Source organism: Salvelinus alpinus, chromosome 23 (assembly GCF_045679555.1).
Source record: "Salvelinus alpinus chromosome 23, SLU_Salpinus.1, whole genome shotgun sequence".
Taxonomy (NCBI): Eukaryota; Metazoa; Chordata; class Actinopteri; order Salmoniformes; family Salmonidae; genus Salvelinus; species Salvelinus alpinus.
The window spans coordinates 36,572,973-36,591,496 of record NC_092108.1 but is presented as its reverse complement, the minus strand read 5'-3'; the positions used below and the strand labels follow the sequence as shown (position 1 = coordinate 36,591,496).

Below are 18,524 nucleotides of genomic sequence, written 5' to 3'. Positions count from 1 at the left end.
GTTTGTTGTTGTTTTGGCTCAATACTCCAGCACTTTGGATTTGAAATGACACAATGACTTTGAGGTTAAAGTGCAGACTGTCTGCTGTAATTTTCATCCATATCGGGGCGATCCGTTTAGAAATTACAGCACTTTTTGAACATATCATAGTCCCCCCATTTTAGGGGACCCAAAGTATTGGGACAAACTCATTCAAGTTTATTCAAGTAGTCAAAAGTTTAGTTTTTGGTCTCATATTGCTAGCACGCAATGACAAAGCTGTGTTTTGGAAAAGTGGGTGGAGTTATATCCTTCCTGTTTGGCCCTGTCCGGGGGTATCATCGGATGGGGCCACAGTGTCTCCTGACCCCTCCTGTCTCAGCCTCCAGTATTTATGCTGCAGTAGTTAATGTGTCGGGGGGCTAGGGTCAGTTTGTTATATCTGGAGGACTTCTCCTGTCTTATCCGGTGTCCTGTGTGAATTTAAGTATGCTCTCTCTAATTCTCTCCTTCTTTCTCTCGGAGGAGGACCTGAGCGCTAGGACCATGCGCCAGGACTACCTGGCATGATGACTCCTTGCTGTCCCCAGTCCACCTGGCCTTGCTGCTGCTCCAGTTTCAACTGTTCTGCCTGCGGCTATGGAACCCTGACCTGTTCACCGGACGTGCTAAAAAAGCCAACTGACATTTACTCCTGAGGTGCTGACTTGCTGCACCCTCGATAACTACTGTGATTATTATTATTTGACCATGCTGGTCATTTATGAACATTTGAACATCTTGGCCATGTTCTGTTATAATCTTCACCCGGCACAGCCAGAAGAGGACTGGCCACCCCTCATAGCCTGGTTCCTCTCTAGGTTTCTTCCTAGGTTTTGGCCTTTCTAGGGAGTTTTTCCTAGCCACCGTGCTTCAACACCTGCATTGCTTGCTGTTTGGGGTTTTAGGCTGGGTTTCTGTACAGCACTTTGAGATATCAGCTGATGTACGAAGGGCTATATAAATACATTTGATTTGATTTGACAAACATCAAGCTTGTGACTCCACAAACTTGTTGGATACATTTGCTGTTTGTTGTGGTTGTGTTTCAGATAGGTTTGTGCCTATTGGAAAGTAATGGTAATATATTGTGTCATTTTAGAGTCACTTTCTACTATTACCATGGTAACGGATAGTCCTGAATGAACCATGAATAATGATGAGTGGTTAGGTACACAAATATCATACCCACATTACAATAACAGGGGAGGTTAGCATTTTTTTGGGGGGGGGAGATTATATTAATGCCTCTGTAACTTTCTCACTCATCATTATTCCCGATTCATTCAGCATTATCCGTAATCATGGTAGTATCCACATTAATGTAGAAGTGTTTAGAAGTACATTCTATTCTTATTTTCAATAAAAGTGACTCCAAAATGACAGCCAATATATAACGTGTATGGCACAGCAAAAATGTCCCTCATCTCCAATTATGTGTCAAGGTAATATATTGCATGTTACTTCCCTATTTTGTCTCCATTTCCCTCTGTTTTTTGTCAAATGTATTGCGACAAAGTAAATAACCCTCTGGGATATAGGCTACAGTGTGTTGTCTGCTATCTGGACTGTTACACATATACACACCGCAAATACAAAGCTTTAGCAGACACCGGGACAGACAACATGTTTATTGAGTTTATTGGCATGTATACAGTACTAGCCCAGCTATGAGGAGCCCAAATCAAATCAAATAAAATCAAATTTTATTAGTCACATACACATGGTTAGCAGATGTTAATGCGAGTGTAGCGAAATGCTTGTGCTTCTAGTTCCGACAATGCAGTAATAACCAACAAGTAATCTAACCTAACAATTCCACAACTACTACCTTATACACACACACAAGTGTAAAGGGATGAAGAATATGTACATAAAGATATATGAATGAGTGGTGGTACAGAACGGCATGGCAAGATGCAGTAGATGGTATAGAGTACGGTATATACATATGAGATGAGTACTGTAGGGTATGTAAACATAAAGTGGCATAGTTTAAAGTGGCTAGTGGTACATGTATTACATAAAGATGGCAAGATGCAGTAGATGATATAGAGTACAGTATATACATATGAGATGGGTAATGTAGGGTATGTAAACATTATATTAACCCACCCCCAGCTATGAGGTGTGTGATAGTTTCTAAAGGGCTGTGCCAGTCCTGTCTCGAATGGCACCTTATTCCCTTTCTAGTGCTCTAGTTTGGGACGAAGACCCTAGCCTGGCAAGGCCCTAGTATAGAGGGAGTCTCAGGGAGCCAGACAAAGCAGTGTGCCTAGCCAGGCACCACTCTGATGCTTTTCAATGTACATTTCCTCCTCTTCTCTTCAGACCTCTTCACACAACAATGGAGACCGGGCAAAGCGTTCCAGTGAAAACCATCATTGTAGACCATGAATAGTGTAGGTTCTGCCTGTCTCCTTAATGTGCTAAATCAATCTGTGTGGCCTGGTGGATGAAAACAACTGCACTGCTGGCTGACGAGACAAATATGTTTTTCTTTCTTCCTCCACCTCTCTCTTTTACGATCTCTTTCATTCTCTTCCTCTGTCTCTTTCTTTTTCAACACAAGCCCTTCACATTTCCCCCCTCCCTCCCTTTCTCACCTGCAGGGAACCCGTCCCAGATCTCCAGCCAGTCGTAGCGACACAGTGCCCCGGGTGGAGGGGTGGTGTCAGGCTCCATGTCGAACGCGTCGAAGTCCACCACGATCTCGGACATCTTGGGGGCGATGATCATGAAGGTGCAGTCCAGGTTGTTGGGGTACTTGTCTGGGAAGCCTGGCGTCTTTATAACGCCTTTGGACGAGGTGAAGTTTCTGGAGCACTCAGGCCCTGCGGAGAAGTTGAGAGAGGAATATGTATTGTATGTTAAGCGTTGCATGTCATTATCCTGTTTTGATGAATACTATTTGCATCAATGGCTGCAGGTTTTTGTCTTTAAGCTTGTATTAAATGTATTAATGCTGTTATTAAGCTCCATTCTTATATGCCTGTAACAATAATCATAGTTGAGGATCTGAAAACAAGAAATATGTTGCCATAACTAGAATGTTGTAATTTAGGATTATTTGACGGGCCACCGTCATAAGTGGCTCATGGGCCCTGAGTCCATTTACTCCATTATCACTGAGGTGTCCACTGAGCCTGTTCCTATTGGTCATACCCTCGGTGCCACTAGCTGGCTATGTCTGTGTTTTGACTGGGGGGGACCGCCTGGTATTTACTGACTTCTGCAGTCAGACACAGACACTCTGGGTTGTTTTTGGAGACGTCGCCCAACAATCCCCTCACCCCCACTGCAACCCACCCCAACAACCCCCTCATCCCAACTTCACCCTACCCCAACAAATCCCTCACCCCAACTACAACCCACCCCACCAAACCCCTCACCATCACCCTCACTCCACCTCCTCATTGAGACCCCAATGAGTCTCAGTCAGGAAGAGACCACTCCCCACTGTGTAGACTAAAGAGCTCTTTTCACGGTTGCTCTGCTGAAGAAGTGGCCTGAAGAAACTATCTGGCCCCTGTACGCATTCAGCTTCTACAACTAATGTACAACATGTTCGAGACAACGGTTCCGATAAAATGTTTACTCTGGTGACACAATGTTTTGTGTAATTATTTTACACAATTGTATCAAAACCATTGCTCAAAACGCATAGTACAGTGTACAGGACATGCCTATGAAGACAGACACAGTTCACCTCAGTTCAAAAGCCAGGGAGTCAGTCGACCCTCTCCCCCCTGTCATAAAGGGACATGTGCAAGCCCAGGTTACTGTTGTAACATTGACTGCTATTTGTAAGGAAGACGAGATGACAGAGGCACAGTGTTGATGAGGGTCACTGCGCCCACAGGACAGAGATGTGCCTCTCGTGTTGCCCGGGCAAGATGTGGACCTCTGTTACATGAGAGCAAGAGAAAGTTGTGCCGCTCGCTAACATGCCAACTTGCTAACATCGCTCCCGCTACCTCCCTTGATGTTGACACAGGTGGTGTCATTTACATGGGTGACATGATAAATGGCATCGAAGGAGAAGTGGGCGGGTTTTGATCTGGCTCGGGTGGTGTGAGAGAGAGTGTGGGTGTGTGAGAGAGAGAGAGATATGTGTCTTTCCTGCACATATGCCCATCAACTAATCTCCTGCCAAACTCCACCCACTTTGATGGAGACCCTTCCCTATCTAAGCCACAGTTTGATGTGGTTCTGTAAAAATGGCCGTCTTTCAAAACCACGAGACGTGTTTTTGGTTTGAGGAATGGCAGTGAAACGATAGTGAGAGGAGAGAGCTAGACAGATATAGCCTTACGGTTCTGTGGAGGACCCAGTGTGTATCATTTACAAGACCATTGATGCATATTATGTGGTCAATGAGAGGAGGAGCTCTGGCAATGGCGGGCAGATGTGCGCCGTTTGTTTGTTGTGTCCCAAATGACACCCTCTTCCCTATATAGTGAGTGCACTGCTTTTGACCAGGGCTCTGGCTGAAATTAGTGCACTATGTAGGGAATAGGGCGGTATTTGGGACACCGCCATATTCATTAGTCACCCTGACGATATGCTATCTTTAACACAAATGGTGCTTGTCGTCATCACGAGAGCCGTTTATGACCATTTCCAGTGTTGCCTTTCTCTCTTCGTAATGATAGACTTGTAGTCAGAGCCGTAGCTTGGTTTGTCACAATACATTACATTCGTAAATGGGAGCAGAGCCATAGAGGGAACAACAGGGAAATATGCTTTTGCGAATGTAATGGATTTTTAAATGTGACAAGAGGGGAATCCAACATGTCATGAGATTATGTAGGCGGGCCAATTTCTAACTCATACACTTGGGTGTGTCCCAAATTATACCCTCTTGTACCCTATATAGTGCACTACTTTTGACTACAACTTTTTGAAGATACAGTGCACTATATAGGGAACAGGGTGCCATTTGGGGCGCACACTTGGTTAAAACGAACCACATTTGGCGAACCCACCCAACTCCCCCCGCCTCTACCTCCCTCTGCTGTTCTAGATTCAGATTCAGCCTATCCTTGCCAGAGCATCCATTTAATGTGTAGGTCACCCTCAACCCTCCAATGACAAACAGCCCATTAACTAAATGAGCCTGGTGTCTCCTGCACCTGTCTGGTACTCTCTCTCTCTCTCTCTCTCTCTCTCTCTCTCTCTCTCTCTCTCTCTCTCTCTCTCTCTCTCTCTCTCTCTCTCTCTCTCTCTCTCTCTCTCTCTCTCTCTGTGAGACTTGAAACCTTGAACAGAAGACTCAGCCTCTTAATTCCAAATCCTTACTCCCACTTAAGTCTAATTTTCCCTTAGTCTCCCGTTGCTATCAATGAATCACTAAGTGTACATGTGACTTAAGTGGAAGTTAGAATTTGCCCCTAAGACGTTAAGTAGGTATTTGAACAGAGGGACACAAGTAATAACACATAATAGTTAGAAATACTTTACAAATGGTTCAACACCATATCCAAAGAGGCTGACCTGTCTTGAAGACCTCGTAACGTACGGAGAATCCAGCCCCGTGGGTTTCGTAGTCGGACACAAACTTGATGAGAAGCTGGCTGCCGCTTGAGATGATAGGCGAGGGGGCGATCTTCCCACAGAACTTCCCCAGGGTTGGAGTCTTCTCGTCCCCACCGTTAAACACCTCCACATAGTCATACCTGAGGAGAGGACAAAGGAGAGGATCAGTGTAAGACTTACTGTACAAAACTGCTGCTGCTATAGCTAACAGTAGTGTGGTAGTAGTAGTAGTAGTAGTAGTAGTAGTAGTAGTAGTAGTAGTAGTAGTAGTAGTAGTAATAGTAGTAGTAGTAGTAATAGTAATAGTAGTAGTAGTAATAGTAGTAGTAATAGTAGTAGTAGTAGTAATAATAGTAGTAGTAATAGTAGTAGTAGTAGTAGTAGTAGTAATAGTAGTAGTAATAGTAGTAGTAGTAGTAGTAGCAGCAGCAGCAATAATAGTAGTAGTAGTAGTAGTAATAGTAATAGTAGTAGTAGTAATAGTAGTAGTAATAGTAGTAGTAGTAGTAGTAATAGTAGTAGTAGTAGTAGTAGTAGTAGTAGCAGCAACAGCAATAATAGTAGTAGTAGTATCAGTAGTAGTAGTAGTAGTAGTAGTAGTAGTAGTAGTAGTAGCAGCAGCAGCAATAATAGTAGTAGTAGTAGCAGTAGTAGTAGTAGTAGTAGTAGTAGTAGTAGTAGTAGTAGTAGTAGTAGTAGTAGTAATAGTAGTAGTAGTAATAGTAGTAGTAGTAGTAGCAGCAGCAATAATAGTAGTAGTAATAGTAGTAGTAGTAGTAGTAATAGTAGTAGTAGTAGTAGTAGTAGTAGCAGCAGCAATAATAGTAGTAGTAGTAGTAGCAGCAATAATAGTAGTAGTAGTAGCAGCAGCAATAATAGTAGCAGTAGTAGTAGTAGTAGTAGTAGTAGTAGTAGTAGTAGTAGTAGTAGTAGTAGTAGTATAAAGCCTTTGTCAGAGCCAGAACGACCCGTAGAAAGGCTTCCCGAGTGGCGCAGTGGATGTCCTTGTCCCATCACGCACTAGTGACTCCTGTGGCGGGCCGGGTGCAGTGCACACTGACAAGGTCGCCAGGTGTTCGGTGTTTCCTCCGACACATTGGTGCGGCTGGCTTCCGGGTTAAGTTGGCATTGTGTCAAGAAGCAGTGCGGCTTGATTGGGTTGTGTTTTGGTGGACGCACGGCTCTCGACCTTCGCCTCTCCCGAGTCCGTACGGGAGTTGTAGCGATGAGACAAGACTGTAACCACCAATTGGATACCAAATTGGGGAGATTTAAAAAATATATATATATTAAAAAATAATAATAAAGAACGGGCTGGAGCCCATTTCTTGTTTCTATAGCGTGAATGAGGAATCGAACCCCCAACCTTTCAATCTCAGACTGGACATTAACATTTACATTTTAGTTATTTAACTGACACTCTTATCCAAAGCGACTTAAAGCTAGTGCATTCGTCCCAAGATAGCTAGGTGGGACAAGCACATGTCACAGGCATAGTAAGTATACTTTTCCTCCATAAAGTAGCTATCTGCTAAGTTAGAGCTAGAAAGTGGAGGGGGGAGTCAAACACAACTGTTGGTTCAGGAAAAAGGCCCCAGAGTTGATCAAACAATACGGAAACAATAATCAGTTTGGATTCCAGGCTATGTTGCACATAGCGTCATTCCAAGACCAACTCAGACAGCGGTTTGGGTTAATCATACAATAGCTATGCTCCTTAAACCCAACTCCTTTGTTAGGTTTAGAGATTTGACCACACGCCCTCAATCTACTGAGATGAAAAGACAGTTGTGGAATGCTATGGATGGATGATATGGGAGTTGAGGTAACTACTGAGGGTCTATACCCACTGGGAGGGTTATAATAACAAGACAATGAAGATGAGGAAACATGAGAACGTTTGTACTCCCACGGAGCAGTATGCTACGGGGGTGACTTCATCTACCTCTGTTATCAGTGTTCCATGGGAACCTCAGACAATATCACCTCACACATTATCACCTCAAACATTATCGCCTCATACATGATCAGCTCATGCATTATCGCCCCATACATTATCGCCTCATACATTGTCGGCTCGTACATTACAGCCCCATACATTATTGCCTCATACATTATCAGCTCATATGAATTATCGGCTCATGCATTATCGTGCCCTACCACTCTGGGTCAGCTAACAAAGATAATTCTCTAATCTCTACAGTACTAGAATGTGTGTACATGTTTGTGTGTGTACTGTAATGTCTGTGTGTGAGTGTTTGAGAACAAGCGGAGGATAACCCTACCCTAATTTTGGTTACCCAGAAGTAAAGCTCTCGCGAAAGTTGTCACTCCCGTTTAACGTGAATCTGTCCACAAGAGATTAACCCAACCCCAACCCTTCTGTTTTATACTGTAGCTAATTCAATTACACGTAATTGGGTGTGAACTGTGAAGGTACTCTCTCTCTCATGTGTGACCGTGTGTATGTGTGTGAAATGTGGAGATGAAATGGTGAGCTCATGGTGCCTGCTGGAGAACATACTACTTTTTTTCCAGGCACAGCCGAGCCAACAACCCTTTTCCTTTCTGAGCCAGCTGTGGAAACAGCCTCTGCCTGGCCTGCAAAAATAAGACTAGGGCTACGCCCCAAATGGCACCCTATTCCCTATGTAGTGCACTACTTTTGACCAGGGCCCGGGTCAAAAGTAGTGCACTATATAGGGAATAGGATGCCATTTGGGATGTATCCTAGGCTTTACACACAGCTACTTCATCAGCAAGTTTGCCCAGGAGTTTGATTCTGTACGTAGACAGCCCCATCATGGTACATTGGCAGAGGAATTTCTCTCTGTGGACAAGTTGTTTTCTCATGGCTAAGAACACAAGCCCTTGTAAAAAGCTGTTGACGTGAGGTTTTAGACAATGCCCTTTTCCAGGCAACTACTAGAGGCCAGGTTTGTTCTCTCATTGGGCTCTCAGGCACCTCTCTGGCGTGTGTGTTTGTGTGTGGGTGTGTGTGTGTGTGTGCGTAAGATAGTATATCTTTGTAACCCAGCCTGCTAACACATGGCCAACACGTGAACCAATAGTGTCTACTCTAACCACATGAATCAATGTGAACACACTAACCGTTTTGTTTACCCCACGGATCTCACATAATGGGATCAATGTGTAAAATGAAAACAGCAACACTGCAAGTACTGGATGGTACTCAAGGGTGAATTAGTATTTTCTGAATCCTGTGTAGTTGTCTCTTTCTAATCCCATGACTGCTGTCTAAGCAGACTTGATGACGACGGCTGTCTCTGTCCCACTCCCAAAAAACCTCCCCATCCTCGGGTGGATTAGAGATCACCAATGAAGGGTTCCACCTCTCCTCTTTTTAATTTCCCTGTAGGATTCACTGTGGGTTCTTTTTGCTGCCTGTGTGGAAATGGAGGAGGAAGGATGGGGTTGCTCATCCTCCTCAGCTGCTTGGACCAAATGAACTGCTAACGGAGTGGGGGTGGGAGGACGAGGAGATGGGGAGAGAGAGAGAGAGAGAGAGAGAGAGAGAGAGAGAGAGAGAGAGACAAAAGAGAAAGAGAGACAAAAGAGAAAGAGAAAGAGAGACAAAAGAGAAAGAGAAAGAGAGACAAAAGAGAAAGAGAAAGAGAGACAAAAGAGAAAGAGACAAAAGAGAAAGAGAAAGAGAAAGAGAGAGAGAAAGACAAAAGAGAAAGAGAAAGAGAGAGAGGTTGGTGTCTGTCTGCACCAGCAGGGAGGCACAGTGTTGCATTCTGTACTAAGACACACCATCTGTAGGGTTGCATCTAATTTTAGGGCCGGGGGAGTGACTAGGAGTGAGTGAGTTTGTCCTGGAAGTGTGTCTCTGTCTCTGGCAATGGTGTTACAGCTGTGTCTGGCTAACGGTATGTCTGACTGTGTCTGATGAGACATTTTTCCATCTGCCCTGCAGCAGGACCCAGCTGAGACTCAGACAGAGTGTGTCCGTCCATTGACAGTTTCCAGTTTCCAGCCTGTTTGACACCGCAGGCTGAATTAACCCTGAGCGTGGCTTTGCCAGTGGAATCACTAATGACTTGACTTCTCTAGCGAGAGGAGAGGATGGAGGGAGGCTGCTAGCCTTGCAGGCACACAGATTTATTCCCAGCGTGTATTTTGTGTGTGTGTGCGTGCGTGCGTGCGTGTGTGTGTGTGTGTGTGTGTGTGTGTGTGTGTGTGTGTGTGTGTGTGTGTGTGTGTGTGTGTGTGTGTGTGTGTGTGTGTGTGTGTGTGTGTGTGTGTGTGTGTGTGTGTGTGTGTGTGTGTGTGTGTGTGTGTGTGTGTGTGTGTGTGTGTGTGTGTGTGTGTGTGTGTGTGTGTGTGTGTGTGTGTGTGTGTGTGTGTGTGTGTGTGTGTGTGTGTGGTGTGCGTGCAAGTAAAGAAAAGCTGGCCGGGCTTGTAAACGTTCCCATGATGCCTTCCAGATGATAGATGACGGAGAGAATATAGCCGTGGGGAGGGTAAGGTAACACAACTAGCATAGTCCAAATGGTAATAAGATATATGATATAGGAGGACAATTATTGTGTTAGACTATCACATTCAGTTGTTAAGGAAGTCCTTACTTTAGGACGAGAAAGTTACTACTGTTTTAAGCCCCAGATGGACTTTCTATTGTAGTGTGTGTGTGTATTTGTAGTGAACCAAAGCAAAGCACTTACCAGACCATTCTCCTAAGAGGGCATGAATAACCTAACCAGCAATTCTACTGGACAATAAGGGGGAAAGTAGTCTATTTAACAAGGGTGTGAGGATAGATTTTTGGTTGGTTAATAGGGCTGTCTCAGTGAGCAATGAAAGCCCCAGGTCAGGTCTGTATAGCCATCTGCATTCTATCTCCCCATGGTGCTGCTTTTACGAGTCCATCTGAGTGGGGCATGATGCAAATGAATAAAAATGGCATACATACACAACATCACTGAAGTGCTAGGCACTAGTGCTTTACAAGAGGCCACTTAAAACGCTTCCCACAGGTCAAATAAAGCTGCTGTGAACAGAATGAATAGATTTTATAATGCAGTGTTCATTTAAACATTGGAAACACATTTTATGCCCTAAGCTGTGACTGTCTGTGACCAATAAACTAGTCAGGTGCAAAGATTGCCGTCATAATTCCTGTATGTTTTATGTTTGGAGTTTGATTGATGGTATTGTTTGATTAGGAGGATCTCTTGCCTGATGTATTAACGGCCATGTGTTTTTATAGGTGATCATAAGCTACACAATGTACATAGGCAGAGGATAACAGACAGATTCCCTTAAGGACAAGACAGGACATAGCAAATGTCGACCACGCGCAGGAGATCCTCACCTGCTGGGTGTCGACGAACAACGTACCATAATTACCTGGGTCTTCAACAACGGAGCGTCATTTTACGGGTCTAGCTAAGGTGTCTAGAAACAGCGTAAGCCACTGTTAATGAGCACAACGTAACAAAATACCTGTCCGTTCAGGCCTTGAACAAATACAGTCAAATAGAACCTGGGGGGCCAACCACTTAAATGTGTCACTATACCAAATGCCTCAGTCAGTGTACCGTTTAGGTTAAACAAGCATTTAAAGGGTGTACCCAAGTCTAAATACTGAAAATGAAATGTATATACCTTTGAGAGTAAAACGGGAAAAGAGCCCTTTGTCAGATGACACACCGTCTACTCTTCTACACCTTTAAATGAGTTAAGCGAAAGCAATAAACACTCTGTCAGTCTGGCCGCGTTTTGACATGGTTTTAGTATTTGTCACCAAGACAAGTTTATCACCTCTTTCTGCCTGAGCCTGAGGGGACATACCTCACAGAGACGGAACCCACTCCCACAAAACATATGATGTTAATTACCTCAAACTCACCACCTCAACCTCCTCTCAACCTCCCCTGGCAATGGCCTCCTGCCCGCTCAGCTTGACAGACAAAGTCTGCATCCCAAATAGCACCCTATTCCCTATATGGTGCACTACTTTTGACCAGGGCCCATGTAGGGAATAGGTGCCACTTGGAACGCATTCCGGACAGATAGACAGACAGGCAGACAGACAAACAGAGGATGGAACAGGCTGTTACTGTCACCTTCTCTCTGAAAGAAAAGCAGTGTTCCCTAATGGGGTTTACTGGGCTGTGTGATTCCAGCCGGCTGGCCACAAACACCTCTGTTTCAGCCTTGTAGTGTCTGACTGACCCCGAGATGGAAACACAAACATGGTGACTGGAATCCTCATGATGATTGGTGATCAAGGCTCTTTTTCATCCATATTATAGCACAACAACATACTTATCAATACATTAATGTTTGTCCTGGCGGTCATTAGAAAGATGTCAATAATCCATTTCTACACTGCACACCTAAAAAACACAAACACCTTTGAGTTGACTCACAAGAGTGACCAGACCATGTCCACTCTCTTCTATCCACATGGGCAGGCTGCCACACAGCAGTACCTCTTATTTTTAGACTACAGCTGTACTCCAGTCCACTGCCTGTTCTGTTTTGATACAGGTGTAGTCAGTGGTGATAGATAGTCCTCTAGTCCTTCCTAATTACAAGCCGTTGAGTGGCCGGGGGGACAGGGGATCTGATCTCCATCCCAAACAGCACCCTATTTACGATTCTAGTGCACTACTTTTGACCACGGCCCATAGGGCTCTGGTCAGAAGTAGTGCACTATACAGGGAATAGGGTGCCATTTGGGACACAGTTCTAATCTCCAACTCCTCCACAGTCGTATGGAGAATGAGTCAAATATTCAAGACGTATGCTGTCCTCTCCAATGATGTATATAAACACTAGATTACTGATGCTATGTATTGGCCAATGAGATGCGTTTTGAAGTCACTTGTCGGCCATATTGGTACACCTCAGTAGGAGCAGTCCTCCATAGGAATTAATGGAATTCTAGGACAAAATGACATGTATTTAAGATTTTATTTTTATGTTTAGCTCACATTATATAATTTAAACGTATGCAATAAGGTGTCTAAAAGAATAAACGTGGCAAAAATAAATGTAGACATTAATAAATGCATATCCATAGCTTCCAAAATCTTTTTCACAATGGAGAGGGAGAACCAACATGGAGACACGGTGGCTTCAAAACAGTGCCCGCTGTATATCATGTACATTATGAACACCTGCTCTCTCCATGACGTAGACTGACCAGGTGAATCCAGGTGAAAGCTACGATCCCCTATTGATGTCACTTGTTAAATCCACTTCAATCAGTCTAGATGAAGGGGATAAGTATTTTTAAGCCTTGAGACAATTGAGATATGGACTGTGTATGTGTACCATTCAGAGGGTGAATGGGCAAGACAAAATATTTAAGTGCGTTTGAACAGGGTATGGAAGTAGGTGCCAGGCACACCGGTTTGTGTCAAGAACTCCAACAAGTTTGTTGTGTGTATCAAGAATGGTCCAGCACACAAAGGACATCCAGCCAACTTGACACAACTGTGGGAAGCGTTGGAGTCAGTGGAGGCTCCTCAGGAGGAAAGGGAGGACCATCCTCCTCAGTGAATTTCATAAAAATAAAAATAGAGAAACATTAAAAATGTTATCCTTTTAGGATAAAACTATACTAAATATATTCACGTCATCAAATAATTGATTAAAACAATAAAAGTCTACAGTAGCTCTGTACCATGGTGTAGCCGGAGGACAGCTAGTTTCCGTCCTCCTCTGGATACATTGACTTCAATACAAAACCTAGGAGGCTCATGGTTCTCACCCCCTTCCATAGACTTACACAGTCGTTATGACAACTTCTGGAGAATGTCCTCCAACCTATCAGAGTTCTTGCAGCATGAACTGGCATGTTGTCTGCCTAATCAAAGGATCAGAGAATGAATCCAGTACTGAAAGCATAAGCTCCAGCTAGCTAGCACTGTAGTGCACAAAATGTGGTGAGCAGTTGACTCAAAGAGAGAGAAAGACAATAGTTGAACAGTTTTGAACAAATGCATTTCTTAACAAATTAAGGAGAAGCAAGAGTGAGAGATTTCATATTTTGTATAAAAAAATAATAATCCCACTTTCACTTAGTTAGTGAATGCAGCTAGCTAGTTTATCCTACTCCAACACCAATCTCAAACAGAGAGGGATGCTATGTTAGCTAGCTGGCTAAGGCTATCCAACACTGGAACTCTTCCAAGTCAAGGTAAACTTTTGGTTTTATTAATTTATTGCCAACGGGGCCCGACGGTGTAACTGCTAAACTGCTTGCTGACTGTACACTGTGCTGCATGATTGTAGCGGGTTTACTAACGCATTACTTCTAGTAGCTATGTTAAATAACTATGATGTTACCTAATATGGTGACAAGGTTACCTAATATGGTGACATTAACGATGTAGGCTGTGTGTAGCGGTTAGCGGTTATAATATGACAGTTTGGCTTGGAAAGGTATAAGGAAGGTATTCTTAATGTTTTGTACACTCAGTGCATATCATTGGTCCTTTCCGGTCCCGCCTAATAAACAATGCTGCTTTATGAGTTCAGACAGACTTGGTGGTCAGCCTGAGGGCCTTGTGTTGCGTTAGGAGCAGATACAAGGCATAGTAGTGACGCCTCTTGCACTGTGATACAGTGCCTTAGACTGCATTCCTCCATGCCACTCGTGATAGAGAGTTATTCTCCACCAGGGTCCCTGCTGTTGGTGGACGGCTAACCCTAAACCTGGGTTCCTATCTGTCTTCCAATCTGTCACACTATTCCCTATAGAGTGCACTACTTTTGACCAGAGCCCTATGGGCCCTGGTCAAATGTAGTGCACTGTATAGGGAATAGGGTACCATTTGAGACGCAGCCTCTGCTATGCTGAAGTGATATAGACCACTGGCTTATCCTCTCATCCTCCCTTTAACTGAGGACACTCTAAATGGGCAACCGTCTGACTCACCTTTGACCCCTTAGAGATCCTGACCTCAGCAGCAAGACGTCTCCCTGCATTCCTATGGCCTTTTTTTGTCCACTCTAAAATCCCCTAAAGCTAGAATCACATGATCCAAACAGAGTAAAAGGCACTATTGCACCATTTTCAGCTTTGTCTCATAGATTAGACATAACATAGTAAAGCTAAATCTGGGACACTCAAATTAGTTTGATGTATTATGTTTGGTATGATTACATAAGACAGAAGGTAAGGTAAAAACGAATGGTCAGTGGTTGGTCAGGGTGGACGGGTGGGTGTATAACCCGAACATCTAGCAACTCAAAGGTTGCATGTTTGAATCTCATAATGGACAACTTTAGCATTTTAGCTTAATTAGCAACTTTCAACTACTTTTAGCTAACCCTTCCCCTTTAACTTAACTCCTAACCTTAACCCTATTCCCCTAATGCTAACCCCTAGCCTAGCTAATGTTAGCCACAACAAATTATAATTCGTAACATATCATATATTTTGCAAATTCGTAGCATATTATAATTTTAGCAAATTCGTAAAATATTGTCCTTTTAGCAAATTCTTAACATATCATACAAATTGTAATTTTTTATATATCATACAAAATGGATGATGGACATCCACAAATGAGTACAAAACATACAAAACGTAACATATCATACTAAATGGAGTGTCTCGGATTTACAAAAAAAAAAAATGAAATGCTCTGAGACCAGGTTGCTATATTTGGCTGTTTGTTGTTCAGTGTCTCATGATCGTTGTTAGCACAGACACGCATACACATCATGTTACCATGGTATCTCAAAAGTCTACACGTTAATAGGACAATATGACTATTCACAGTGAACTTTCACTGTCAAGGGGGACAGGCTTTGTACAAACATGCTGTAGACAGCAGGTCCTGGGTTCAAATACTATTTGAAACCTTTCAAATATTTTGAACGTTTGCTCTAGGCTGCCTGGAGTGACAGATGAGCTGGGTGTGCTACAGTTCTACTGGTGTATTTAAACCAGGCAAGGTCAATCAAGCACAGATTAAGTATTTGAAATCATTTCAAAGAGTACTTCAACCCAGGTCTGGTACGCAGTTCTTGTGACTCGAGGCATTTACTAAGTCCTGAAGACATCTGGAAGTGGGCGCTTTCTGTTCTGTAAATCCAGGGAGGGATAGCAGCTGTGAGATCGCAGTGCAGCACTGCTCTGAATCTGAGTTTTGTCTAAACTCTCTCCTCGTTAATCTGCTCGTTAGGCCTTAATCTGACATGTGTTTTCATTTGGCTGTGCAGCACTGCAGCCCGCTGATCAGTAGGGAGGCAAAGGACCTCTGATGCTCTGATTACTAAAATGCACTTTAGAATGAAGATGACTGAAGAGCACATTTTACATCCATTGTCTGTGTGTGGGTAAACAGAACACACACAGTGTTCCGTCTCAAATGGCACCCTATTATAGTGCACTTCTTTTAACCAGAGCCCACAAATGTAATGCACTATAAAGGGAATAAGGTTCCATTTGGGACACACCACAGTGTTTCGTCTGGTTTAAGCCAATGTGAGTGACTACATTTGCTTTGGAAAACCCATCCAAACAATCATGACAACAGTCTTGAGAAATAACAAGGAAAACAATTGCTCAAAATCACGATTATAGAACAGCTAATACCTATTTATATATCAAGCGAATGTTTGCTGCTTAAGACAGAAGTCCTCTGGAGGAAGCCAGACTTATACACAGCATGGTTCATTATTTGTGCATCTCAAATGGCATCCTATTCCCTGTTTAGTGGACTACTTTTGACCAGGGCCCATTGGACTTCTATATAGTGAATAGGGTGCCATTTGGGACTCACACCCTCCTGTCATGTTTATGTAAGTGATTCCAAGTTATGTGGCTATTCAGTGAAACCCAGTCGTGAAGTTCACAGTTCACAAAGATCATTGTCCCAAGATGAAAACAGGCTGGCAGTGCCACTGTGCAGGGGAAAAAATGCTTGGAGTGCACTTTGCCCTAATAGAGGAAGGACATGGGTTATACAGAGTTAAACATACAGTTGAAATCGGGAGTTTACATACACCTTAGCCAAATACGTTTAAACTCAGTTTTTCACAATTCCTGACATTTAATCCTAGTACAAATTCCCTGTTTTAGGTCAGTTAGGATCACCACTTCATTTTAAGAATGTGAAATGTCAGAATAACTGTCACGCCCTGACTTTATTGAGCCTTTTTATTTGTCTATTTGGTTAGGTCAGGGTGTGATTTGGGTGTGTATTCTAGTTTTTCTATTTCTTTGTTGGCCGGGTATGGTTCCGAATCAGAGGCAGCTGTCTATCGTTGTCTCTGATTGGGGATCATACTTAGGCAGCCCTTTTTCCCACCTTAGATTGTGGGATCTTGTTTGTGTGTAGTTGCTTTCTGCACTGCATATGGCTTTACGTTCGTTTTGTTGTTTTTTGGTGTCATTTAAAATAAAAGTAAAATGTACGCCTACCACGCTGCACCTTGGTCTCATTCCAACAACGGACGTGTCAGGTTTTGGCCAAGACTGTTCGGGTTTTGGTCACTAGATGTCCCCATTGCACCTTTTTTGTACCTTTTGTTTTTCTTGCTCTAATTATTGTTTGCACCTGTAGGTCATTCCCTTGTTAGTATTTAAACCCTGTGTGTTCCTTAGTTCCTTGCTCAGTGTTTGTAAGTTAGCACCCAGCCCCAGCCCAAGCCTTGTTTTATTCAGAGATTTCTCTTGTTGGATTTTCCAGAGGTTCTCTGGTTTAGTTCTTGTGTATTATTTGAGTAGTCTTTTGAGGTTTGTTTTTCCCTGCTGTTTTTTACCACTTTGTGGAGTTTCTTTTGTATTTTGGAGGATTTCCATTTTGTGCCTTTTGGCTTTATTTTTGGACATTGTGGATTTAGTTTCTTTGCCTGAAGATTTTGTTCTTTATTAAACCACCATCTCTAGTACTGCTGTGTCTGCCTCATCTTCTGGGTTCTGACGATTATTAGTGACTGTTTCTCGCACCGGGTCCTGACAGGACGTGACAATAATAGTAGAGAGAATGATTTATTTCAGCTTTTATTTCTTTCATCACAATCCCAGTGGGTCAGAAGTTTACATACACTCAATTAGTATTTGGTAGCATTGCCTTTAAATTGTTTAACTTGGGTCAAACGTTTTGGGTAGCCTTCCACAAGCTTCCCACAATAAGTTGGGTGAATTTTGGCCCATTCCTCCTGACAGAGCTGGTGTAACTGAGTCAGGTTTGTAGGCCTCCTTGCTTGCACACGCTTTTTCAGTTCTGCCCACACATTTTCTATAGGATTGAGGTCAGGGCTTTGTGATGGCCACTCCAATACCTTGACTTTGTTGTCCTTTGGAAGTATGCTTGGCATCATTGTCCATTTGGAAGACCCATTTGCGACCAAGCTTTAACTTCCTGACTGATGTCTTGAGATGTTGCTTCAATATATTCACATAATTTTCCATCATGATGCCCTCTATTTTGTGAAGTGCAAAGCACCCCCACAACATGATGCTGCCACCCCCGTGCTTCACGGTTGGGATGGTGTTCTTCGGCTTGCAAGCCTCCCCCTTTTTCCTCCAAACATAAGGATGGTCATTATGACCAAAGAGTTATATTTTTGTTTCATCAGACCAGAGGACATTTCTCCAAAAAGTACGATCTTTGTCCCCATGTGCATTTGCAAACCGTAGTCTGGCTTTTTTATGGCGGTTTTGGAGCAGTGGCTTCTTCCTTGCTGAGCGGCCTTTCAGGCTATGTCGATATAGGACTCGTTTTACTGTGGATATAGATACTTTGTACCTGTTTCCTCCAGCATCTTCACAAGATCCTCTGCTGTTGTTCTGGGATTGATTTGCACTTTTCGCACCAAAATATGTTCATCTCTAGGAGACAGAACGCATCTCCTTCCTGAGCGGTATGGCGGCTGCGTGGTCCCATGGTGTTTATACTTGTGTACTATTGTTTGTACAGATGAACGTGGTAACTTCAGGTGTTTGGAAATTGCTCCCAAGGATGAACCAGACT

The 18,524-nt window shown here is 43.3% G+C and overlaps 1 protein-coding gene across 1 annotated transcript in view; it reads right to left on the bottom strand.

Annotated features, from left to right (window-relative positions):
• The window catches only part of LOC139550898 (neuropilin-1a-like), a 51,398-nt gene that overhangs the window by 20,208 nt on the left and 12,666 nt on the right, over positions 1 to 18,524 (bottom strand). Inside the window, exons 3-4 of the mRNA XM_071362142.1 lie at positions 5,515 to 5,696; positions 2,625 to 2,852 (exon numbers count right to left, since the gene is read on the bottom strand). Of these exons, the coding sequence (XP_071218243.1) occupies positions 2,625 to 2,852; positions 5,515 to 5,696 (410 nt within the window). The remainder of the gene's footprint in view (positions 1 to 2,624; positions 2,853 to 5,514; positions 5,697 to 18,524) is intronic.